The 25,444-nt window shown below is 40.0% G+C and overlaps 1 protein-coding gene across 1 annotated transcript; it reads left to right on the top strand.

Annotated features, from left to right (window-relative positions):
• The first annotated feature begins 1,120 nt into the window (after nucleotides 1–1,120).
• Nucleotides 1,121–21,714, top strand: LOC111234533 (voltage-gated potassium channel subunit beta-3-like). Its single transcript, XM_022762680.1, has 14 exons — nucleotides 1,121–2,625; nucleotides 15,211–15,254; nucleotides 15,339–15,376; nucleotides 15,667–15,746; nucleotides 15,994–16,038; nucleotides 16,682–16,726; nucleotides 16,843–16,886; nucleotides 18,168–18,254; nucleotides 18,410–18,495; nucleotides 18,600–18,720; nucleotides 18,822–18,916; nucleotides 19,080–19,200; nucleotides 19,881–19,969; nucleotides 20,145–21,714. The coding sequence occupies exons 1-14, from the start codon at nucleotides 2,309–2,311 to the stop codon at nucleotides 20,232–20,234; spliced, it is 1,302 nt and encodes a 433-aa protein (XP_022618401.1). The 5' UTR covers nucleotides 1,121–2,308; the 3' UTR covers nucleotides 20,235–21,714.
• The last annotated feature ends 3,730 nt before the right edge of the window (nucleotides 21,715–25,444 follow it).

The following is a 25,444-nucleotide window of genomic DNA, read 5'->3' on the forward strand; positions in this document are numbered from 1 at the left end:
ATCATTAGACCTTTCTCTTTCAAAGTGTCACAGTGGGTGGCACTCACATTTTCTTTCTGCATATACAGCTGGAAACGTCCCATCTCTCAACTTGTACTGAATAGCTCTTTAAAAAGAGCTGATTGCCAACTCGCTGGCAGCTCATCCTGGAACCACAGATAGCTCTAAAAGCAGGATATCATTGGGGCGTGAGAACAAACTGACAGAAACGATGAACATTTGTATGTATGGCTGTGTGTGTGTGTCTGCATTTTTATTTGCATAAGTGAGGTTCTTTGCAGATGGTCCTGCTGCGAGAAACAGATACTGCAGAGCAAACACTTGCAACTTTTTGAGGATTGACAGTCTTCTCTGAGGCTGTGGCAGCTCACATTGTCAACACAGCTTTACAGGAGCTATTATCATTGCCTGGCTACTAAATGACACATCGCCTTTACTTTAACATGATGTGATGTTGATGCAAAATGATATGATATGTCATTCTTACGGTGTGAGCTGACGTTGGATGAAATCATGAATCTGTTTTGTTCTGAAAGGATGATGAGGTTGACATTGATGATGATGATGATGATGATGATGATGGTGTTTCAGTATAATTTAGGTGAGTGGTCATATAGATGCACAGCATATCAAGTGAAAAAAAAAGGCACATGGAAAACTGGGTGTGGTAGAAAAACACTGATCCTTGCATATGGAGATGGAGAGTCATGTGTGAGAGATGAGGAGCTTTGTCGATTTATCATCGACTATAAATGAAAATTAAAGACAATATAATGAGGATATTGTGATAGCTTGACTCTAACTGGCATTTTGTGTGCTGATATAAAAAAAAGAAAAGAATGGTGCATGGTGAATTTTTTTTCTTTTTTTTACTTTTTCAAAACGCAGTAGTGCGTATAAGCTCCACTAACATAATGTGACGATGTGATGAAATGTGTGTACACTCGTGTGATGAAAAATGTAGAGATCACACCCGAGAGAGAGAGAGAGATAGATAGAGAGAGCGAGGAAGGGAGAGAGAGAGAGAGAGAGCGCGAGGGAGCATCTTGCAAACCCCCACACAGCTTGTGTGTCGTGAACATTTTTTGGAGCCTCTGGAAAAAAAAAGGGAAAAAGGGAAAGAAAAAAAAAAGAAAAAACAAAAAGAAGTCGGACTGTGAACTGACAAAATGATGCTGAGGGAGAGCCAAGAGGCGGCATCATCATCGAGCGTTTGAAATGTCTGCTGCAGCTGATTTTTGGGCCACTATGCCGGCATTTTTTTCAAATCCGTGCACCGTGAGATTTTGCCGAATAACAGGAGACCTGCACAGTCTCTGCCGCCGCTGCCGGTATGTGAACGACCTCACTCACTGAAGGTAATAAAAAAAAAAAAAAAAACCGGCTCGGTGTTTGCTCTTGAATTTGTTTCTGCTTCTTTTTTTCTTCTTCTTCTCCTCACTCTCTTTCTCTCTCTTGCATCAAATTTGATGCTGCGTGAGGCTGCTGGGCGATGATGCATCGGTGGGGTCTGACGGTGTGAATTCGCATCCTATCAAGTCTGTTTACCCTGTTAGGACCAAGGCAATGTAAATTCGAACAATCGAGCCAGTTTTTCCTCACCCACCTTGCGACAAATAGAAAAAAAAAAAAATGCCTTATTTCGACGCGAGGTGTGAGGATGCCTGTAGCTGTGATTGTGTCATTGCTGCGGCACACTCCGGAGCTCCTCGGCTCAAGTCCGACACAACTAACCTCAGCTGAAGAGAAGACAGCAAGCTGGCAAGTGCTCCACCACCCAACATAAGCCATACGAGCCTTTGCATGTATGTGCGAAAAGGCCCAGACTGACTGACACTCTCGAGGGGGAGGCATCTATTGCACTGAGGTTTTGGGGTCTTCCCAAAGAACTGCCACATCCTCAAATCCGTCTGAGGACCGCTGTGAGCTTACAAGCTTCCTGATGATTTTTGGAGGGCAGCCCTGATGCATTTTGTGAGTGTGAAAACTCTAAGAGCCTTTTGCCAGGTCTGCATCACCAGACAGGAGCCAGAGCAGACGGTAACTCTGTGTGTGTCATGTTAGAGGCTGGACTCCTGCCTGCTCCCACCAGCTCTCAGCCAAAATCTCTGACCTGCCCTGTCTGAGCCCTTTGTATGAGCATCACTGCTTTGCCACAACAGCACAACGGGAAGCAGTGTCAAGCAGTACCAACAATTTGCAGACATTACTGCTTGTGTGACTTCCTGAACCGGTTCCCCACACCCCCTGTCCCACCCCACAGCCCCTCAACTCTCAGAAATAAGAGACACCGGAAACCAGGGTCAGGATGCAGGTCTCCTTCGCCTGCACTGAGCACAACCTCAAGAGTCGCAGCGAGGACCGGCTTTGTGGCCTTCGCACCGCCCCGCCACCTGGAGGAAGCAGTGGAGGAGTAGGGGGCGGTGGTGGAGGAGGAGGAGGCGGCGGCGGCGGTGGTAGTGGAGGAGGAGGTGGTGGAGGAGGAGGTAGTGGACAAGGGAGTAATGGCAACTACATGTCCCAAGGCTCAGTCAAGACCAGGGAGGGGCCCGGGTCCCGTCAGACTCCACAGGGCCATGCCCACATGAAGGAGGCCATCGGGCGCCACACCAGTATGAAGTACAGGTGAGTATGGGCCTGTGGAGGAGAGGAGGAGCTGGAGCGTCAGGTGGTGGAGGAGGGTTAATTCATATCAGAGGGATCTGATTCAGAGATGGTTTCAGATTATCTCCTAGGCACTAGATTATCATGATGAGCATCAGTGGCAAATCCTCCACCATAAACAAGGTGGCAGGTGATTCTCTCATCATGACGCTGTGCCAGCCAGGCTTTCTTTATTCCTATTTCTGTCAATCTCTTTGTGGAGATGTGAGGTGAATTTAAGGTTAGCTTGAATTATCACCAACATGCATGCTATAACATAATGTGCTGACTGCCTCCATATCCATTAGCCGAGATGAAAGCACCTCAGTGAGAGCACATACAGCAGTGATGTTACTGACATTATAAAAAATATGACATTCACTCTCAAAAACGCTTACACTGATGGATGTAAAAATGCTTATATAATCCATAGGAAACAGCCATAGTGTTATCACAGTATAACAGACAGTATGCATGTAGGAGCATTTGCCTCAGGCTAAAGTGATTTATGCAGATTTTCCCCTGGCCTCTTGCTCTTCACAACAGATTAATAAAAAGCCTGTCTTCAATAACAGCTTCCCTAAAATCACCCCAGGACACCCAGCTTTTCTTGTGAGGTTTTTAAAAGCATTTCATTTTCATAAAATAGTGTTGCAGAGGACTACCCTATGCACAGAAAGCCATTGTTGCACACACCAGGTCTGAGTCATAATGTAGGAAAGAAAAGCAGACGAGATAAACAGCAAGACAGAACGTCACTTGTGTTTTTTCCTCCTCTTATTTTGTCTCAGCATCATATTCAGTTCACCTTGATGGATCAGAGCCTCAGCTTGACAAGGACAGCTGTTCATGCAGCCTCCACTCACATGGGGGTTTCTTGGAGCAGCGGAAAATAATGTATACTTTTATAAATATGTACATAAAAGCACACAGCATGCACTTAACATTATACCTTAAGAGCATAACCGCATACCATTTGTTTCCTTCCTTTCAACTGTAAAATTCAATAACTAGGTGGAGAGTTTTAATGACCTGTTTTCCCGTTAATCAGGTTGATTGAATTGCTGCCATTCTCTTCAGTCAATTTAGTTTTCATTTAATAGGATGTTTAAAAAGGGAATGAGGCACAAGATGAAACCCAGATATCTCCACCACTGTTTCTCCCTTCCTTGAGAATTACAAACACACACTTCTGATTGGGTGGGATTATTCTGGATGCTCTGCTGTCTCCGGGAAAAGTGTCACTAATAGGGAGTGCAGCAGCACAATAAGTCTATATAGCATATGGCCAGCTCCAGTTGCCAGTGGCAACACCCTAGGCATTGCCTTTAGTTTTTGTCTGTCTTATTTCCTAATGAGCCAGCACTGCTGTCGCTTATCAGTCCTTTCTGCAAGTGGGTCCGCTCAAAGCCCCACCACCCGGCCACAGAGTGTGTTTGTGGCAGCACAGTGGTCGCACATTCTCCATTTTACACTGTTGTCGCAATCAGACTGAGGTCAGGGGGGGGGGAGAAACGGCAGTGTACATAAATCACATCCGCATGCTGAATGAATGAGTCTGTGCAGATAGATGTCGCAGATTTCTTGACATGACATTGATTGAGGCCAAATTAATACCACAACAGAGCAGAAGTGAAGAACTGCAAGTAAATTCAATCTGTATTCCATTTTCCAGATGGCACCCATCATTACCTCTGTTTGCCCTGTTTGACTGCATGTTTTTGAATCCCTCCCTGCTATCTCATTAACCTCAGTATTCATCACTCACCGGCAGGTCACAGACAATGGCACCTGCTGCCAGTTATCACTCCCATGAGCCCCTGCTGTCGCCCCCTGCCCCAACTCTCTCTCTTTATCTCCTCTCTTTGATCAAAGTTTCTCAATTTCTGACTTAATTTACCACAATGAATACTGTTGCAGTGCACTGCACCATCCTCTGTTTGTTGAGCTGAACAGGTGTGCGTGCGTGTGCGTGCGTGTGTACGTGCATGCATGTGTTTGTGTGTGTGTAATTTTTAAGATAAGAAAAAGGGTGATGAAAAGGTGCATTAATCCTTAATGCAACAACAGAGAATGCCTATTCATGTCTATAATAGAAAACCTGCTTCATTTCTTCAGGAGTAATTGATAATAAATGAACATTTAAATATCATTTTTTAGTCTTTCTTATCTTAGAAGAGTTGAATAAATTAGATCTTAATACAAGTATCACTGTGTGATTACAATAACTGTAAAATTATTGGACCAACTTGTCAGAGAAAATTTCTGTGGACTCTAAATGATGACTGCAAACATTCTTCAAACCTAGATAAGAACATAATTGCACCCAAATTTACAATTTACAATCACATAATTATGTTGTATTTCTTCATTTAAAAAAAATGTTTTGAAAACAGTAATGATTATTTTTGGACCTGTGGAGAGGTGAGTCTGGAAGTCACTCAGGCAAACCTCTGTCACAAATTGGTCGTTTCTATGGTAACAAGGCCCTCTCCTTTCACCAACAGCAACCTGATAAGCAGGTCAGGTCCATTTCCTGTGTAGATTTATCTGCCACTGGACATTTCTCATAGATTTTTGTACGTTAATTGCTGCAGGGCATGTTGTTGTCAGTGGCAGCTGAACTATCTTAATGCATGAGTGAGAGGAAGTGCATGTAAATAGGAAAGAAAGCCACACTTAAATGAAATATGCAACACTATAACACACATGAAAGGAAGTCTGATAAAGAGTTAAACAAATTGTTTTGGGGCTGTAAAACAACTTCCAGGACCGCAGGGGAGACAGGAGGGGGTCCAGGGAGTATGACACATGGAAGCCATTTTTGCGTCCATGTGTCATCCATGTGTCTGCCATCCTGGAGGCCTCAGCTCGTAATTTGTCAAAGGAATCATTTGACATTTTGGGAAATAAGCTCATTAGTTTGCTTGCTGAGAGCGAGATAAGATGAACATGTAGCTAGTTAGCCTAGCTTAGCACAAAGACTGAACACTTCAGTTTTTGTAAGGATTAAACAAATGAGCAAACTAAGAAACAATGTGTTAATTAGTGAGCTTTGTTTCCTTTTGACAGAGCCAGGCTAGCTATTCCCCCCTTTTCCATGCTTTATGCTAAGCTAAGCTAAGCAGCTGCTGGTGCTAGCTTCATATTAAATGGTCTGATGTGAGAGTATCAGTCTTCTCGTCTGACTCTACTGTCGAACTGTTCCTTTAACAAGTCCAAGTCTTCTAGTCTTGAAGAGACAAGTTGGACATGGCCACTTAACTGAAGGTCCATTTCTTAGCCTTTAGTTTAGTTGAGCTCTCAGTCACACCTCACAGTCTAATCAGTGTGATTTTCCTCAGATGCTGTGATGTGGTAGAAAGCTCGGGAAAAAGAGTTTGATGGTGGGCCTTGAGTTAGGATTATTTTGTTAACCTTCTATTTTCAAGGTCAAGAATGAACTTACACAACCTCACCCGCCTATAGCTTGTTTTATTTAAAGAGGAATGACATAACAAGCACTAGTCAAAGTAGATAACAAAGAGAAATGTCCAGTGGATGGTGATGTATGACATAGCTAAATACTGTAATGATAATAATCGCTAATATTCAGCTGCATGTTTTAGTGAAGAACAAGGCCTACATGTATTTGCATTTGTATCAGGAGTTGAAGTGTCCTGACACTGAACTATGCAGAGTAGTCGTGTTCTCGAACGGAGCACACTTGAACAGTGAGCTGTGAAAGCCTGAACTCTCAGCAGCTGATGAAGTAATGATCGAGTCATTGTTATTGATGAACAGCCCTGTCAAGTTTTACAGATATACTGTGGTCATTTAGAGCCATGAGACAGTGATCCAGTCTTATTACTCTCACAGCGGACCTGTTGTTAGAGTTAACCCTTTACACACACGCACGCACACACGCACATACACGCAGACTATTCTCACTTTTATTAATACCCTATGGAAAGCATATGTATGTAACTTGTAATAAATCCCAAACAGTAATAAAATGACTGCATTTCACAGAGTGGAAACATCATGAATAATAATCAAAGGATAATTAAGTAATTTGGCCTCATATTGTTATCATGATGAATTATCAATGGAAACAAAAGGTTTGGGTAGCAAGGGAGGAGAACAACAACCTTGATCTCAAACCCTCCTCTCTCCAAAAGTCAGACTGCATCTACACTTTTCAGATTTCTGTCTGGCTCATAACCAAAATATATCCAAACTATCTGTTTTTGGCTGCTAAACAGCAAAAATCTGGCTGCTTATTTCATCTGCCACCTACTGATATATATCAATGAGTTGCTGAATGTTATAGTTATAAATAATGAAACTGAAGAATACTTTAGACCGTTATTATTTGTGCAGCTGAATGTTGGAGCTAAATATCCACACCACATCAGCCCTAAAAAAGAACTTGTACACATAAAATGCCATAAAGCAGATCAGGCTGCTTCATGTGAAGTAACTGCTCAGTGTCGTGTGATGAGGCCTGCATTTGTCAATATTAGATGGATGCGAGGGCAGCAGCAATCAGCAGCAGGCTCTTTCTGAACCGCGAGCGTCATAATCAGAGGCAGAAAATCCACGTCACGTCCTCTGAATATGACTGTCTAGTCAAAGTCAAAGTCTGATTTTGTCTTCTGGCAAAGACAAAGTCATCACTGCATGCCATTATGTAAGAGCAGAAACGCAGATTGATGGAAAACAATCTCCACAGGTCCTGGAAAAGGTCTCAGTTTTTCTGCTCTTCTAATGGATATACTTCTAATTAAAAATCTTTTCGGTGTGATGATAAAATAAGACTGTTCTGACAGATAATTTAGATTAGATTGATCAGATAAATAACAAAAGTTGTGTTTCAATGAACGGCTTGCCATCATATTTGGACTGTGTATTTGCATTTAGAGATAATGCCACTGAGAAAAGACAAGGAAATGATGTTGATGATTATGATTTTGGTTGTTGGGATATTCTAACTAATTCCAGGTGGCTTTAAAAAGTCAAGCAGCCACCTTATTTAGCTGTATAGACTGTAAAAGTGATTACAGTATCTCAATATTACAAATCTCACCATGTCATTGTGGCAAAGTAGCTCAGTTGGGATGTTTTAAATTACAAGAAACAAACGGAGGCACGGTGTGATGCTCCAAAACTACTCTGTGACTGCATTTAATCATTTTAAATTCATTGAGCTGTCAGGGTCTGTGTTTATGAGGCAGCAGACCAGGAAACTGACGTATCATTCTAATATTTATCTTCATCTCTCTCTCAGCAGACATAAAACAGGTCGGCAAGTAGCAGCACAGTGCAGTGACCTTTGAGACGTTGAGGTGACTCAAAATTCAAAGTGATTGGTCATTTTTATATTGTTTCACCTTCAAGTGACATTCAAAAACATAATCTGTGTCAATGAGAGGAGTCTTACACACACGTCCTCTCAAAGTCCCAAACTTTGAATAGTAAAACACTTCACACAATTACAAAAAGGTTCACACTTTTAATATCAGCTGGTGGACTCTCAGCTGTGCCACTTCATTACATGCAATTGCAGTTAGTAAAAGAGTCTTGACCACTAATAAAGTGTCAGCAGTTGATAAAATAGGAGGAGAGCAGATGAGTTTGTGTGAGCGAGTCTGTCTCTGTGCTTATTTAAAAATTTGTTTTTTCCATTTGCTCCGCTCACAGCGTGTGTATTTTATAATTAGGACAGACCTACTTTCCTAAATGTTTAAATATAACTGAATTAAAAAACATCATGTAACATGAAAAGTCTGTAGTTTAGCGTAATTCATTAATAATAGCTGAAGCAAGAATTGGTACCCTGTCAGAATTACACTGTGTTCTTGTCCCTCAGAGCAACATTTTCTCACTTATATCCGTCGCCATGCAGAGAATTTGGGTTTATTTGTCCAGCTCCTGATTGATCTGTCTCTAAAATTTGTGCCTCTACCTCAATCCAATGGAGGTGATGGAAATTTGTTTGTGGTGCTCACAGAATTGAAAAATATAAATTTTTTTATTCAGCAACAACAGAAACAGTGTCCCTGAAATCTTTTCAGTGAAACTACTTTCTACAGAAAAAAATAGTCCCTTTAAAAACTGTTAACAGCACTATAGACTAACCAAAGTCACAAGGACACATGGACTATAGAAAAGAGATGTAGGTGTTTAAATGGAATTTGTCAGTGCTGTGAGCACCACAAACAAAAATGTATTCACCTCCTCTGTATTGAGGTGGAGGCAGAAATCTCTGCATGGCTAATTACTCGAGAGAGAACATTTCCTCGTAATTTAGATGAACTGACCCTTTAAAACCCAGAAACACAGTGTGCAGCATTATTAAATAAGAACAGACAGTCCACAATCTTCCCATAGTTTGTGCTCAGTATAAGCATACACACACACACACACACACACACACACACTGATGTGAGTGTTATTAATATCTAGGTGTGCTTCCCTCTGGAGAACAGCCTGCTCAGCATGTGTGTGGCATTTTATGACAACTGCAGGAAAAAAAACTCCACCTAACCATCTGTATAGAGTGTCTTCCTCCAGTCTCAGGTGAAAACTAACTGTAAATGTCAGCATAGGTTAAAATGCTGACTACACCATGACAGAGCACCCGTGTGCCTCCTTTCTCTCCATTAATAATGTATGGAACAGCCAAGTCTCTGTATAATCACCTTGTTTGAGGTTCATGATTTATGGCGAGAGGAAAGAATGGACAGGAAAACATAGGAAGCATCTACTTATGAAGGCTGCGGAGAAGCATCTGTGTTTCTGTGTGCCCTGCTCATGAGTGCATTCATGCATGGCCGTATGCAGATCTGTGCCTGTGTGCGAGTGTAATTCTCATCAAGCGTGAATATCCATGTGAAAGCATCGACCAGCCCCACTGACGCTCGCACAGCATAGATCTCTAACGTACGCCAAATCCATGTCAGATGAAATATAGGCCGAGTGTCTGTGTACATGCATGTGTATGTGATAGTGTGTGTGTGTGTGTGAGAGAGAGAGAGAGGGAGAGAGGGAGAAAGACTGCCATGAGGGAGGTAGTGTGAGGAAAGAGAGAGAGCATGTGTCTCTCTCCAGACTCACTGATAGTAATTTAGCAGACTGCAGCACTGCAGAGAGCAGTGGAGTTGCGAACAGGGAGGGGGCGACCAGTTGTCACACACAGAAACAATGACATTCTCCAGTGGCAAGAAATAAAAATAATAATGATTTTTTAAAAAAAAAGGTATTTTATGTGGCACAGCAGTCGTGGAATTCACCAACTAATGCGCACTGGTTTCTCATTTGCCCCCTGTCACGATGTGCTCATAGACGGTGTGAACCAAACATGTTTGTGTGTCAGCTTCATGCGCCTGTTTTCCATCTTGAAAAAGCGTATTGAGTATGAGCACAGTGAGAGAGAAGACGCATGCTTTTCTGAAAGCAGTGGTGGATGTTACTGGATGCTTGACATTCTCCTAATGCTGACTCATGTTTTGTACTTGCCACACATAACCTTTCTGTTTTTCATCATGCCACCATTTTAAAAGGGGGACATTGAAAGAAGGTGGACTGCTGTGTGACTAAGGTGGTAAACACTCGGCTTTATTAATGTAATTATTTCACATTATTACAAGAGAGCCCTGGGCTAAATAAAAGCCTTTTCATAAATGTATGAAAAGGCTCTCTAAAGATGTAAAATAGTGTTCCTAAAATTCCCAGAAACCTTACAGTATAGGTGATATAATAAACACCCAACAACAACATACAGTCTACTGAATATAATGGCATTGTTTATTTAAAGGTGCAATGTGTAAGATCAGATAACGGGCAGCATTTCACCTCTTTGCGCCCGTCTAGTCGTTCCTACGTTCCTTATAATAACATAATATTATAATATAATTATAATAATACACTGTTGTTCATAAAGTTGGAATAAAACATTTTTTACCTCTTTCCGTGAAATGATTGTGACAATGTGATTTATTTCATTTCACCTGGGTAATTGGGACACATAATGTAATCATTGCACCTGGTCAAAAGTGATTACTGATGCATTTAAATAGGAATAAACAGAGGATTGTGTCTGAAAACAAAATGATTCCAACTTTATGGGCAACAGTGTATATAATAATTATTTATATGTGCATTTATTGTTGATATTGTTAAAATTGTTGATAGCACTAAAACAAACTATTAATACTTGTCATACAAACAGTATGTTTGTTCACCTATATAAATATGAAGGCAAGGGGATGCTGCATGGCACATGGGTGTTAGAGCAGTATGAAGAAGGGATGATGACAACATCACAAAGGCAGAATCAGAAAATAATTTTTATTGCCAGGTATGTTTTCACTTTTCACTAAAACAATGAAAAAGATACTACACAAAATACTATAACTATGTACAAAAGTGTTGACAAAACTCCTGCTGGGCGGGATGTGCAAAAGGTAGTGATTAGGGGATGTGCAAAGATCACAGTATGGACAATATCTGTTATGTGCAGTGATAATACCTCAAGGTGTTACTGTAATGTGGTTGTTGATGACTGATGAGGCCAGACTCAGAAGGAAAGGCAGGTGCTGGTCCATCACTGGGGATGACTGGACTGGAATTCTGGTCCTGATACAGACAAACATGTGATAGGACAGTTACTGTAGATCATACAAGTTCTTTATATTCAAACATGTTAGGTCTCTTGTGTGTGTATAATAAATAGTAAGGATAGATATGAATATGCTAAAATAAATACAGTATTGATATTGGCATGAATATGCAGAGATATACACAATGTGAACACTAGTAACAGTATGAATATTAGGAAATGTAAATGTAAGGAAATGAAGAGTAAACAACTAGCGGTATGATTAGAATTCAATGTACACACTATATAACCAATAAACTATAGAGAGTAGTACAAGTATGGATATACTGTAAAATACATAACCAATATAGGCAATGGTATAATTGTGGTATAAATATTCATTATTATGAATCAGCAGTATGAACATGTACACACTGTAGCTCTGATATAATCACAGTGGTGCAGAGCTGAGCACGGTGACAGCTGAGAGGAAGAAGCAGATCCTGAGCCCGCTGGTTCTTGAACAAAGATTCCAGTTGCAAGCAGTCTCTTTGTCTTACTTGTAAAAGTGAATGATACAATTTTACTCACCTAGACCCTCCTCACTGTGTCTGTAAACTCTCTGCTGTCGGTGTTGGTATGACAGGCGGAAGCGGTGTCTGTACTGACTACAGGTCTGTGATAAAGACAGAGGTGTGCCGAAATCGTGTATTCACTCTGTCTACTGGATCCATACAATCTGAATATCCGGTCATCAGTTATAAAATAAGCCTAAAGTTACTGATGTGACTAGCTGGCAACAGCTGGCAGGAACAGGCTAACTTCTACTAACCCTAATCAGTATCATACATCTATGCCATTTGAATGTTTTTCAGTACGGTTTGTTATTAGTTGCACTAATGATACTTTTCACTACAGACCAACATTAGATGTCACTCACCAGTCTAAAGGTTGTGATCTCGGCATTAAAACCGCATCTCTTTACTCGTCAAGAGCTGTCGCCAGTGGTGGGAAGCCACACCAAGATTTACTCTTGTTTTGCTTCTTTTCTTTGCCGTTGAATGTGGTTTCTTGTCGGAAGTGGTACTTTGGGATGGAGATGAAGATTGCTTTCTAGGAGCTTCAGCCATCTCTGTGTTTCTGTGATGGTAGTCGGGAGCTGTAGCATAACAAGCTCTGGAGGAAGCTCCTCTTCTTCATGGGCCTGAGGGCAGATTAGATGCTAAACTGACTCACACAGCATCTAGTGTCAAACAGTGGTATTACAACACAGGACGGGTTGGGGCTAGCTGGTTAGCATGCTAATTTCAGTAGATATCTCTGAAATACAATATATAGAGGTCTTGGTCATGACATCATCCCTTCACACACTGTTGATAGTGTTAGTTCATTTTTGAACATTTTAAACTGAAACTGTGGCCGGATCTTATATTGCACCTTTAAAGTTAATCTATTATTCACCCTTAAAAATAAGGATCAAGTTTGGGACTGCACTTTGACACAAACAATGGCCTATAATTTACAGTGTATGCTCTCAGCATGCAGATACAGTTAGCTATCTTGCAGGTGCATGTTGAGACATAATTACTGTTGTTTTATAATGAATTTCAAACTTCGTTTTAAAAAATACAAATCTGATTAAAGCATCTTTGTACAAGCAGGGAATACTTTTGGATGCTGTTACTGGTGCAACCTTGTCAAATGTTGTTAGAAATTTTTTTTCCTTTAACTTCCCCCTAGTGAAGTCAAGGCAAAATGGTATAATTTGATGGATGTCACAAAAACTGCCAGAAAAGGAGAGAACAAAACAATGAAAAAATATTTAAATAACAGATTTGAAAAAAAAAAATGCTTTAGAAAAAGTCTCTGAAGTGTGTTTTCTCCCATGTGCCTCATTTATATTTACTCCCAGTGTTCAAAGTGAATGTCAGTGTGTGAGAACAGGCAGAGCTGTCATTGGTTGACAAACAGTGAACAAGAGCCAGATTACCATACAAGGAATCAACTACATCAAACCCCACTAACATTTTTCTCTTTATATAGTATCACTGACCTTCCACCTGTCTGCTATTTTGACAGTTTAAAGTAATGACACAAACAATAAGTGTTTCACACCCACATGCAGCACACACATGAACACCGACACCCCACACACCACACACACACACAGAAACACACACACACACAAAGAAAGACACAAATGCTTACATATGCAGGAATCTAAAAATAGCTTAATGTCAGGCATTAAAAATAGACCAGAGAAAATAAGAGCAGGAGTCGTTCGACTGAGTCTAAATGCTCTGACAGTCTGTCTTTCTGCATTTGGCTATTTGTGGCGGACGCAGGCAGGCAGACAGGCAGAGAGAGGAGAGATGCTGGAGATGAAAAGACGGCGAGCAGCGAGTTGCACTGCAGTTCTGCTGCCGCTCCAGCTGGCTCCCCGGCTAATTAGAATGGGGGAGAGCATGCATGGAGGAGGAGGAGGAGGAGGAGGAGGAGGAAGAGGAGGAGGAGGAGGAGAGCAAGCATGAAGCCCACATCATTTTCAGCTGTACATGCTCCTGTGGTCAGAAATGCAGCTCTCTGCTTCTCCCTGCGCACCCTTCAAAAATTCAGCTGTCTGGATAATCAGATGTGGCACGCTGGGTGACGACTCCTCTGTAGCTTATGGAACATTTTGGGCCGATTAGCATACAGAACATGGCAGCTTTTGCCTGGACTCGATCTAAGCTGAGCTGAGCTCACTTCCCTCCAGCTGTTTCACTGACCCAGTGTAATACACTGAACTGTTAACATACGAAGGATAAAAGGTCAATTGTTCAGAAATAATTAGACACAGGCTGTAATTTAACCACAGGTGAGAAAGACTTGAACTCAGACGCTTTAGTGGAGGAGGAATTCACACCAAGGAACACTACGAAATAAATTATATAAGGTTAAGGTTTTATCTTGTGTCATGTCTCAATTTTAAGCATAAAATCTGGTCTTTCTATGTAATGTATTATAAATCATTGTATTTTATATCTTTGTGTATCAGTGATCCATTTAAAGATTGAATGTGTTTTTTAGTTTTATGATAGACAAAAGTAAAAGTAAACATACCTCCACAGTGAATAAATACCACTATTCTTCAATGGTACCGGAATTGAAGTATTAACAGCAAAATGTTCACAACTGTCCAAAAGTATTAATGCCAAAAGTGTTATATCATAATATACAATATATTATCATATAATTTTTACTGCTACTTCTACTGACGTGTATGCAGCTTTTTAATGTTGTAGCAAATTCAGTTTGAGCTGACTACTCCATAACCTGTTATAATGTATCATATTTTAAAAGATAATCTTAATCTTTGTATGTATAAAAAATCTTTTCTAACACAATATAATACGATTGTAAGCAGATATAAGTGTTAACAGATAGTAGATGTAGTAAATATAGTAAAACACCGCAGTAATAATATCAAAGATTAAATAATAAATAGTCTTCATTGAAGGAATTATAATTGATCAGCAATACTGTACATTAATAAACACTTACAACTACCTTGTAGTGTGTTATAGAGCGATCATTGAATGTCGATGCTAAAATGCTAAACAGGGGGACGTAAGACAAAGTAACTAGTTACCACAGCTGTCATATAATACAATATTTCACTCTGAAATGTTGTGGAGTAGAAGAATAACATGGAGAAAATAAGGTCAAGTACAAGTACCTCGAAGCTGCACTGACTGCATGGTAGCTACTTTCCATCACTGCTTAGTAGAAGTGGAGATCAGGTAACCAAGTCTCATCATTCAGGATTATTTTCCGCTTTGCTTGTCACTTACACACATCAGTGTACAGTAAGAAGGGATCTCGGCTATGATTGATGTGTGAGCAAACATATTCAAAATGCTCACACATCATAGTGTCTTCTTCCGTTGTTTACTTCTGAGCCTCACAGCTTGCTTTTTCATCCTTTTTTTTTTTTTTCTCCATAGGAACCTGGGGAAGTCAGGCCTCCGTGTTTCCTGCCTTGGGTTAGGTGAGTTGGTTTGAAAGCAGGAAAATATTCATCTCTGTTTCAACCCCTCAAACAAAACAAACTTCTATCTCTCCTCTTGTTTAGGGACCTGGGTGACATTTGGATCGCAGATCTCTGATGAGGTGAGAGCTCTGTTGGCCCTCTGTTTGTATGAGAAGTCAATTCCCGAGCACTTTCACTCTTATTGCTTTTGTGTAAAACACCAGACACTGTGAATGTGAATCTCGGTGTTTTCAATTATAGAAATGTTTCAAAATCCCACAGACCTTGAAACTATTGCAGCTTAGTGCGATGTTGTGTATATCTCTACTGTATCATCCTCCCTGCATAGTGCCCTTCCCGGACGACCTCTGGGTAATTGGAATTTATCCATCGTCTCCCTTTCACAGTCTCAACTTTTGTGTTCCCTCAGATGGCTGAGAACCTGATGGCCATAGCGTATGAGAATGGAGTGAACCTTTTTGACACGGCAGAGGTGTATGCCTCTGGAAGGTCAGACTCCACCAAGCACCAATTAAATCTTCTGCTTTTCTTCCAGTTGAAAGTTTTTGTATCAGGACTTTTATGTGCATTTCATAGCCTCTGAGTGCAACTTCTCTCTGAGGCAAATGAACAGCTCAAAACATAGTGTTCAGGTTTCTTTAATATGTTTGCAGATTTCCTGTTTGCTTTAATGTTGTTGTGCAGTGACGTGAAGTTAGCATCAAACTATCACAATCGATGTTGTGCTTCTCCACAGAGCGGAAATCACTCTAGGGAACATTATCAAGAAGAAAGGATGGAGGTGATGTCACTCATTTTTCCAAATTGACTCACGTGCATGTGAAAAGAATATAAAAATATATTTTTTGAAAGCTTAATAATCCCTAACAATCGCTTGCTTTTCTGAAATGCACTGCATTAACACGTGTTTTTATTACTGTTGGAACAAATGCACTATTAAATTATCTCGAGGGAAATTCATTCTTTTAAGAAAATGAGGAGCTTTGGCCTCAGAAAGACTATAAAAGGACAAAAATGCGACCATGTGAAAATAGATTCCCAGCTCACAATACTGCCAAACACTCATTTGTGTGGGAATTCCTTGAGATATTTTGATTCTGGAGAAAAAATATATCAATAAAAACAAGTCAGACTTTATGCTTATGCTTTTGTAGTCTGTCACTGCCATTTATTATGTCAGATGAATTTGTAGATATTGAGAAAGAACACAATACTGGTTTATAGACACAATATTTTAATGAACCATACCAATAATAGCAAGCACAGAGAAACCGACTGTTATACTTACTTACAAAGCCAAAGAGACAATGACACTGTACACAGTATTAGAAGTAGAAATCGAGAGATAGAACAAAAGATTTTTTCTTCTCAAATTCTATCTTCATATCTAAACTGTGCTCCTAACCCTCATGTGTCCTTGCCAGGCGTTCAAGTTTTGTCATCACAACAAAAATCTATTGGGGAGGCCAGTAAGTATAATGTTAAAAGACTATATACTAGACCATACTGTTTTTTTCAATCAGAATCCTTGTTTGCTTTTATCATTTCAATGGCGCATCAATCGTGTATTTTCAACACTCCACAGAGCAGAGACGGAGAGAGGACTCTCCAGAAAGCACATCATTGAAGGTAAAGTATGATGATTTTTTTCTTACAGTTAAGTACCTGAATACATTTATAAAGAATAATGACTTAAAAAGGTAATGGGCCTGAGCATAACTGTGAGCTCAGGCCCCCGAAACTTTGTTTCATCACTCAATACATCCTGCAGTAATCCTATAATCAGAAAGTGGTCAATTCAGAGCTGTGTTTTATTACTGAACTCCTATTTGTTTGCTGAAGAGATTAATACAAGTTCAAAAGTCAGTTTCTATCAGAATGTGTGGAACTTTTATTGTAGTTGAAATGTCTCCCAGAGAGCATTAGTTCAACAAACCTGAGTTGTGATGAATCATTTGATGACCCTTTAATCTTTGAGTGTAAGCATTGTTTGTCTCACTCAGTTAAAGCCACCTCATGTCACGTCACAGTAGTTACGTCCACATGCCTCATAATCAAATAAGTTACTGTGTGTCATAACAGCTAAAGAAAAAGAATTAAAAAAGTATATTCCTCTGCAGTTGTTTGTGATTGCTGGTAGGACTTGAGGTGTAAATCTCAGGACTGTTGTTTCTCCAGCCACTTAATCAGCCCCCCGCCCCTCCATCTTCTTTGTTTTGTAAATAGTATGGCCTTAGGGTGCCTGTTTACCAAAGAGTTGAAGGGGCTGTTTCACTGTCATGAGGCTTTTGATTTGAAGCAACTGCATAATGAGCGAACTACATGCAGTTCTAAAGGTTTGCACAACATGCAGGAATTACTTCATACAGTAGTTATGTCACTTCATTTGTGATTTTAACCTCTAAATCAAATTGCAAACAAACCCAAGTTTGGAAAGTTAGCACACTGGCATTGCTTGGGAATCTATATCGTCAAAGTGTTGCTAATTGTTGCTCAGATGCTCTGTGTATGGCAGTGTGGGTCGGTCAGTTTGGCCCTGGCGGAAGTATCTCAACTGTTGGATGGATTCCAGTGAAATGTTATACAGAGGTTCATGCTCCCCAGGATGAATCACTGACTTTGATGATCTCCAGCTACTTTGGTTTATGGCTAAATAACTAACGACATCCCTATCAGCCTCAGCTGTACTTTGTGTTTAGTGTTAATTGGCATGTTACATGATGTAAATGAAAATGGTAAACATGGTGAACATTATAGCTGCTAAACCTCAACATTTTCATAGTGAGCATTTTGGCATGCTGATGTTAGCCATTAGCTCACAGCACAGCTGTGCCTAAATGCAGTCTGGCTGTTGACTCTTGCTCTTTTTGATGATCATGTTGTCAAATAATTGACTATTGCTATTGACAGGTTTAAGAGGATCCTTATCAAGACTCCAGCTAGATTACGTGGACATTGTTTTTGCGAACAGAAATGACGTCAACAGTCCAATGGAAGGTCAGTGACACATGCTTGAAATTCTTCTTCTTCTTTGCTGATATGCATAGATCATGTAATAGTCATAGTAATATATGTTTTATTTGTGAATCAATTAGCTGAAAGTGATCAAAAGAGTGTTGTTGAAATATGATGTTATATACTGTGATTTGCAGAGATTGTACGGGCCATGACCTTTGTAATAAACCAGGGTATGGCCATGTACTGGGGAACTTCACGCTGGAGTGCCATGGAAATCATGGTGAAAGCTCATCTCGGATTCTTTACAAAATTTGATGCTGTCAGCTTATGGCAGAAATGCTGATTGGTAACCATGGCGTTTTGTTTCTGTCCTTTTGGCACCAGGAGGCGTACTCAGTCGCACGCCAGTTCAACCTGATACCACCTGTGTGTGAGCAGGCAGAGTATCACTATTTCCAGAGGGATAAAGTCGAGGTCCAGCTTCCCGAGCTCTACCACAAGATTGGTTGGACATCCACAGTCTCACAGCTCTATTTATCTTTATTTTTTCAATTGAAACTTCATTTTTGTTTCATTCAAATGTCTATGCTTATTCCAATCTTTCAGGTGTTGGAGCAATGACCTGGTCTCCACTTGCTTGTGGATTAATCACAGGGAAGTACAGCGACGGTGTACCAGAATGCTCCAGAGCAGCAATGAAGGTCAGTTCGATTTGACTGGTCCTCCTCTGGGATTTCTCTCTCACTGAAAACCAGCCCCAGTGTGATTCTCTACCTTATCAGTGAGGTATTGTACTGTGAAATCACTATAGAAGTCCTGCACATTGCCTTATCATTGCTTCTCTCCATTTTGCTCCTGGTGAAGGGATACCAGTGGCTGAAGGAACGAGTGAACAGTGAGGAGGGCCGCAGGCAGCTCGCTAAAATCAAGGAGCTCCATCTACTGGCAGACAGACTGGGCTGCACTGCTGCACAGTTAGCCATAGGTATGACCCAGGCAAATGACATGGTTATACAGTGCACATTCAGGGACTTATTCTGTGTGTATTGTTGCATGAGTGGAAGATAACATTTAGCTGTTTCTCAGATTTGAATTTTAAATGTGCACAAGACTACTGAAATGTTCGGTCATTTATTTCACATGAGTCAAGTCAATTTTTATTTATATAGTCCCATATCACAAATCACAAATTTGTCTCTAAGGGGCTTTACAATCTCTACAGCACACAGTATGAAATCCTCTGTCCTGAGATCCTCAATAAAAATTCTCCCCCCAAAAAAACCCTCAAATTAAAGTGCTTTGATTTATTATGCACAGCGAAGGTTAGGCCCCAGATTTGAGCATGATTTAGTGCATCACACAAATCTTTCCAATGTGCCCATCTGCCTGTGTGCAACCACTCTACTCCTTAGCAATGGCTGTATTTGTTAATTATATAACTTTTTTTCCATCTTTGTGTTTATTCAATAAGTTTAATTTATTGCTTAGGTTTTCCCACTATCCTTGCCTGTCTACTACAAAATGTACTGATTTGGGATCACTGTCACGATTAGCAGATCTTAGATCAGAAATCCTGCCCAAATATATTTGATACATGTTTAATATGGCCAGTAGATTGAAAGTTGATGAGTTCACTTGGTTTTCTCTCTTTTTTTTATTCTACAGCCTGGTGTCTGCGCAGTGAGGGAGTCAGCTCAGTACTTCTGGGAGTTTCTAATACAGACCAGCTACTTGAGAACCTGGGTGCCCTCCGGGTAGATTTTTTTTTCCTTTTTTCCTCCCACATCAATAATTCTGCCTGACATACCGAGCTACAGTTGTGCAAACCAATAGATAAACTACTTTGTGTGTAATACGAAGTTGGTAAATCTGACAGACCACAGAAGAACACATTTGTAAATGAATGCTGTCCTTCCCTCCTCCTTCCAGATTTTATCTCAAATGAACCCTCAAACCATTACCGAGATTGATGCCCTGCTGGGAAATAAGCCACACTCGAAGAAAGAGTCACGCGCTTGAAGATGCAAATCTGAGTGACAGATGATGTTTCAAGAAGATGAAGAAGACAATGACATTGGGAAACATTGCTTTTTGCTCTGCTGTATACTCAACAACTTGCATGTCCTCAGCAACATTATGCTTCCAGTATGTGCGCATATCCATTTTGCGCAGTACATTGTATCATGTATGAAAAAAAAAAAATCTTTCAATTGTGAAAAAAAAAACAGGTCATATATTGCTCACTGCCGATTGTTCACAGATTAATTATTTCTACAGAGGGGGAGGCTAAAACAGGTTGGAGTGACATGTTTCTGCAATCCACAGAGACCAAGAGAGGTTGAAAAATATTCAACAGATTTGACTCTTGTTAATGAAATGTTCTAAAGTGAAAAAAAAAAACACACCTATGTGCTAAAAATGAAACTTTACTGCGTTAACGGTGCTTTCATTGGAGTCCCCCCTCCCCTCGCAGCTGCCTGTTATTCTGTATGATGTTTAGTACCCAGCAGCCAGAGAGCCAAAGGTTAGTACTCATGTGTCTAGCCTAACATCTCCCATAGTGTGCATGTGACTGGTCTGCCACGCTCACTGCTTTACAGGGTTGGGAACAATGGATTACTTGTAGAGTCATTACAGTGATGTGACTTTAAAAAAAGACTTAATCCATTCTGGTATTACTTTTTTTAAAAAAAAGAGGATCAGATCACATGCTTTAAAAAAAATAGGCCCATTCATTTAAAGCAGCAAGACAGAAACTAACACATTTTACACTGAAATAATAACTGATTGTGGCTCAAGTTACTTGATCTAAATTGCAAATAATTATTACTGAACTGGCTTTTAAATTAAAGTATCTCAGTGCACTATGTTTTTACGATTTAAAATTGTCAATCAAGTATAGTAGGTGATTTTGAAAGTAACTCTCCCAACCCTGCTGCTTTCTCGGCAGTCTTTTTGCCTCTTCTGTTTGTAAACTGTGCGCATGTCCCTTTAAGAGAGAATAGCCCTAACAGGGTGTAAATGTGGCATGGCTTTTATGGCTTATGTAGATTTGCAGTGCCCTTGTAAGCCATTTTTTACTCTAAATGGTCTGGCAGTTTGATTCAGGATCCGTGCTGGTGGGCACTTTTGCTTTAAAGACTCTCTGCAGTCTGCAGACACAGCTGTGTGTCCATCTGACATATAATCTTTGTATTGTCCTAAACTGTATCAAAAGATGTTCACGTCACTTTCAATGATGCCATTCTTGTGAAGAGCATCATTGTTCCTAAATCAGAGGTTTGAGACAGTTGGACTATATGGAAAGGTCACTGAGCGTCTGACACAAAGATCTGGACACACTGTGGTGAACTAGTAGTTTTCCAATGATAGGACATAAATGATACGTCTGAGTTTATCAAATGTGATATTACTCTTGCCACAGGTCACTTGGGGTAAGATTTAGCAAATGTAACTTTTTTTTGTGGAAGCCTATAAATATAGCTTCTCTGCTCATTTCTCTGGGAGTTCTCTCTCTCTGTATTATTTGTTCCTTTGATTCTTGCACACATGCACAGGTCCTTTTATACTGTGCATCCCATGTCTTTTCCCTTTAGTTTTGTATTGATTTCCGTACTTTGTAATGTGAGGGGGATTTGTTCCCTTTGTGGTTTCCCATGAAAACAGCACTAATCTCCGGGGCAGGGTGTGTTTTGATACATGAAGTTGTTTTAGCTGGCACAAGGTTACATTGTACTGTAAATAGGCTTATCTGTTTCACAGTGAGATAAAAGATAAAGGTTACATTTATGAATGAAAGAAATTCCTGAAGGAGCAGCTGAAGCGTTGCTTCCCTCTGTGACTCTGTGATGATGTACAGATCAACTGAGTGTAGCTTTCAGTGTACATAGATACTTCAATCAAACCTTGAAAATGTAACTTTGCCTGCATAACTTATATTTTACTGTCTTGCAAACAAAGAGAAACCAAAAGAGAGAAGAGACAACTCATACTGAATGTATCATGTCTGTTGCTCAAACCTATCTAACCTAAAGGGACAAAGCACATAACATGTTTTAAAGGTAGTTTCCTTTTTGTGTTTTTGAACCTGTTACATAAGAACCTGCAGAGCTCTCATGCAAATATTTACAACAGGATTTGGGCAAAAGGTTATTCACAGTAGTTTCATGCATAAACACCATTCTGAGTCAAAAATGTGCTCACCTGTTTATGGAAAGTCAAAAAGATTTTGTATTGACTATTCATAACCTGAACACTTTAGCTGAAACAGGCCAATCATAGCTGTTATGTTGAACATTAACGTCAGCTTACCTTTCATGTTAACGTTTGGAATAAACTGTTTGTTTGAGTATATGTAAAGGGATATTAATTTATGAGGCACACAAAAACCATTTATGGATAAGTGTGGACTATTACCCACATTGTGAATTGTAGGATTATAACATCAACCTCCATTCTCACACACCATGATGGTTTCTCTACATGTTACTGAACAACACGCTCTTGAGAACATACACTCACGTATATGACCTTATAACTAACACACTTTACGTGTACAAATTAGCAAAAAAGCAGCAGCAGCTCCTTCAACCATAGCTTTTTCTCATTGTAGTCAACCTATTAAGTTAAAACTGGCACTGCTTGGAAGACATGCTGTTACAACTAGTCAGTGTTCATAACCTGAACTAACATAACCTCCACACCAAATCCACACCATGATGCAAACTTCCACAGCTAACCAAACATTGAATCTACCTTTGACCCTGAGCAGGTTTTCTACATCTCTGCGCCCAGTGAGGCTCATAATGTGCGTTTGTGTCACTGCTGCAATAACAGAACTGCTTCATGGTCTCACACTAAAAAGGAGCAGAATTTTTTTTTTGCAGGTGTAGAAAATGGCAGCAGCATTTACTGAGCATGGAAGAGCATGGAAACAATACCATAGTTTTGTCTGTTGCTTTACTAGCTAGATGTGGCCCATTAAAAGCTTGATTATCCATGTAGTATGAACAAACTGTGCAAATTCATATCAAAATACAAAACATACAGAAGTCAACATCAACTTTTCTCCATCGTGTTACAGTAGGATATATTTTGAGGTTGGGTAAGTGATGTCTCTTGTCATTGATATATTGCAATGACAAAGAGGCTGCTTATGACAATCAAAGTGGATGAATAAGACATTTTCAACTTGCAATAAACAAGGCATGCAATATCATTCTGCTTAACAAATCAAAAAAGAACTCGGACCACAAACTAAGTGGACTCCTGTCATCCTCACATCCTCCCATATGTCTGGCACCCCTTCACCTGTGGACCCCAGAGTCATTCAAATGGACAGTACAAGAACAAATATCACAGCCGTGTGCCCAGCACTGTCTGTGCTGCTAAAACAGCAGAGCCTTCTGGGACGTCTCACACGCTTAACACAAACAGCAAACATCTGCAACCTCTCTGGGGCTGGACTCCATAATGTCATCAGAGTGACAGATGACACATATGTGTGTATAACCGTGAGCCACTCTCTGATAAAGATAATCATATGTGCTGAAAAATGTTGGATGTCTCACCACCAACCTTGTCAGAGAAAAACAGGTTTCACCACATGATTCATCCTTCCTGTGAAGAAGCAGGTTGGACAAGGTGATGAAAAACAGAAATGAAGTAGCCGTAGCCAGTTAATAAACACATTTGAGATACACAAGCCTTCACATAAAGCACACCTCAAACCTAGCTTATTTGTTGCTTTTGTATCAGTTCAGTGATTCTATTAATGATCAGGACAGGTGCTGAGGTCGCAAGCAGCCTGGAGCTACTGCTGTGTGTGGTGGAAATCTGTAAACTGTTTGGTGAGAAAGCTTCCAAGGAGAACACCTTGTAAGGTTCTGATGTTTATTTGAATCACTCAATCAAGTGTAAAACAGACAAAGAATAAGCAAATGGAGTCGAACAAAGTCATAGCAATTGTTTGATCAAACGAGTCAGAGATGTCAGGCTCAGACTGGCTAGAACTGAACTGTTCATCACTTTTAAAGAAGCAAACAGTTGTTCTGGACAACTGAGTTAAGGGCCTCTCCTAGTTCGTTTAACCCACCTTCTATAGGTCCATTGCTCCCTCCAAGGGCGGGCCATGAAATGCAGTCAGAGATAACATTTGGGTATAACTATAACTACTCTATTCTATATCTAACAATCAAACACTAGTAATAAAGAATTTTTCCCCTACACTGTGTACCCAAGGACACAGGGAACAATTAAAATAGTCAAAAATGCACCTAGTGGTACAACACTTGTTTAGTTAAATTAATCTGTTCATTCACTTTTGCATTTGAAGTGGGATAAGGCTGGTGATGTTCAATAGTTTTCATATTGTAAAAATATCCCCATGAAAGACCAAACACTGACTTGATCTAACAAACAGTTTTGCCTGTGTAGCCAAAACCTGATATCTGTTAGTCATCTGTCCCATAGAGCTCCATTGTTTCCAAAAAACATCAATAAGCCACTTCATTGCACTGGCTGATGTGTTCCTTCATTACCATGAACATAGTCACAGTAGATTATTTTAAAATAATCCCATATACACCATCCCACTACCACAAATACTAATTAGAGCACCAAATGTGTATTCATCCACTGCTAAAAATAGTCCCCAAGAAAGGAAGTGTTTACTCCTGTTTAAGAAACCTTTGATTAAAAACTAGTGCCCAGAAAATTACTAAGCCTCCACGGTTGTATGCCTCCACCTCTTAGACAGGTTTCAGGTTTCATCCCTGTTCATCCAGAATCATATAAAATATTAATCATTAATGTGAAATTCTGTGGTAATTGCTGTGTGAATTCTTGAGTTATGGCTTAAAACCTATTGTGTGCTGTCAAAGTGACCATGACCATGACCACCAAAATCTAATCAGTTCATCTTTGAGTCCAAGTGAACGTTTGTACCAACTTTGAAGGGATTCCCTTGAGGAGTTCCTGAGGTGTTGCATTCACAAGGCCAAAATTGTGTTTTGTGAGGTCACCGTGACCTTTACCTTTGACCTTTAACCTTTAACCACCAAAATATAATCAGTTCTAATTGTTCAGTGTCATTTTATCACACTGTACACAATAAGAATCGGGACAAAACTGTAAATGTGTTTCTAATATACACAAAGCACTTCCTCTCTCTGGTGCAGCTGTGACAACTTTGAATCAGTCAGAATATAGGTACAAACCAACCAACCAAT

The sequence above is a fragment of the Seriola dumerili genome, unplaced genomic scaffold, assembly GCF_002260705.1.
Source record: "Seriola dumerili isolate Sdu_G_001 unplaced genomic scaffold, Sdu_1.0 BDQW01000449.1, whole genome shotgun sequence".
Lineage (NCBI taxonomy): Eukaryota > Metazoa > Chordata > Actinopteri > Carangiformes > Carangidae > Seriola > Seriola dumerili.

Bases quoted from the DNA above. Each gene is read 5' to 3' on its own strand.
- LOC111234533 (XM_022762680.1), top strand. From the start codon at position 2,309: ATGCAGGTCTCCTTCGCCTGCACTGAGCACAACCTCAAGAGTCGCAGC. The intron at 18,721-18,821 runs GTTGGACATCCA...CCAATCTTTCAG, and splicing joins CGAGCTCTACCACAAGATTG to GTGTTGGAGCAATGACCTGG. The intron at 19,970-20,144 runs GTAGATTTTTTT...TCCTCCTTCCAG, and splicing joins AGAACCTGGGTGCCCTCCGG to ATTTTATCTCAAATGAACCC.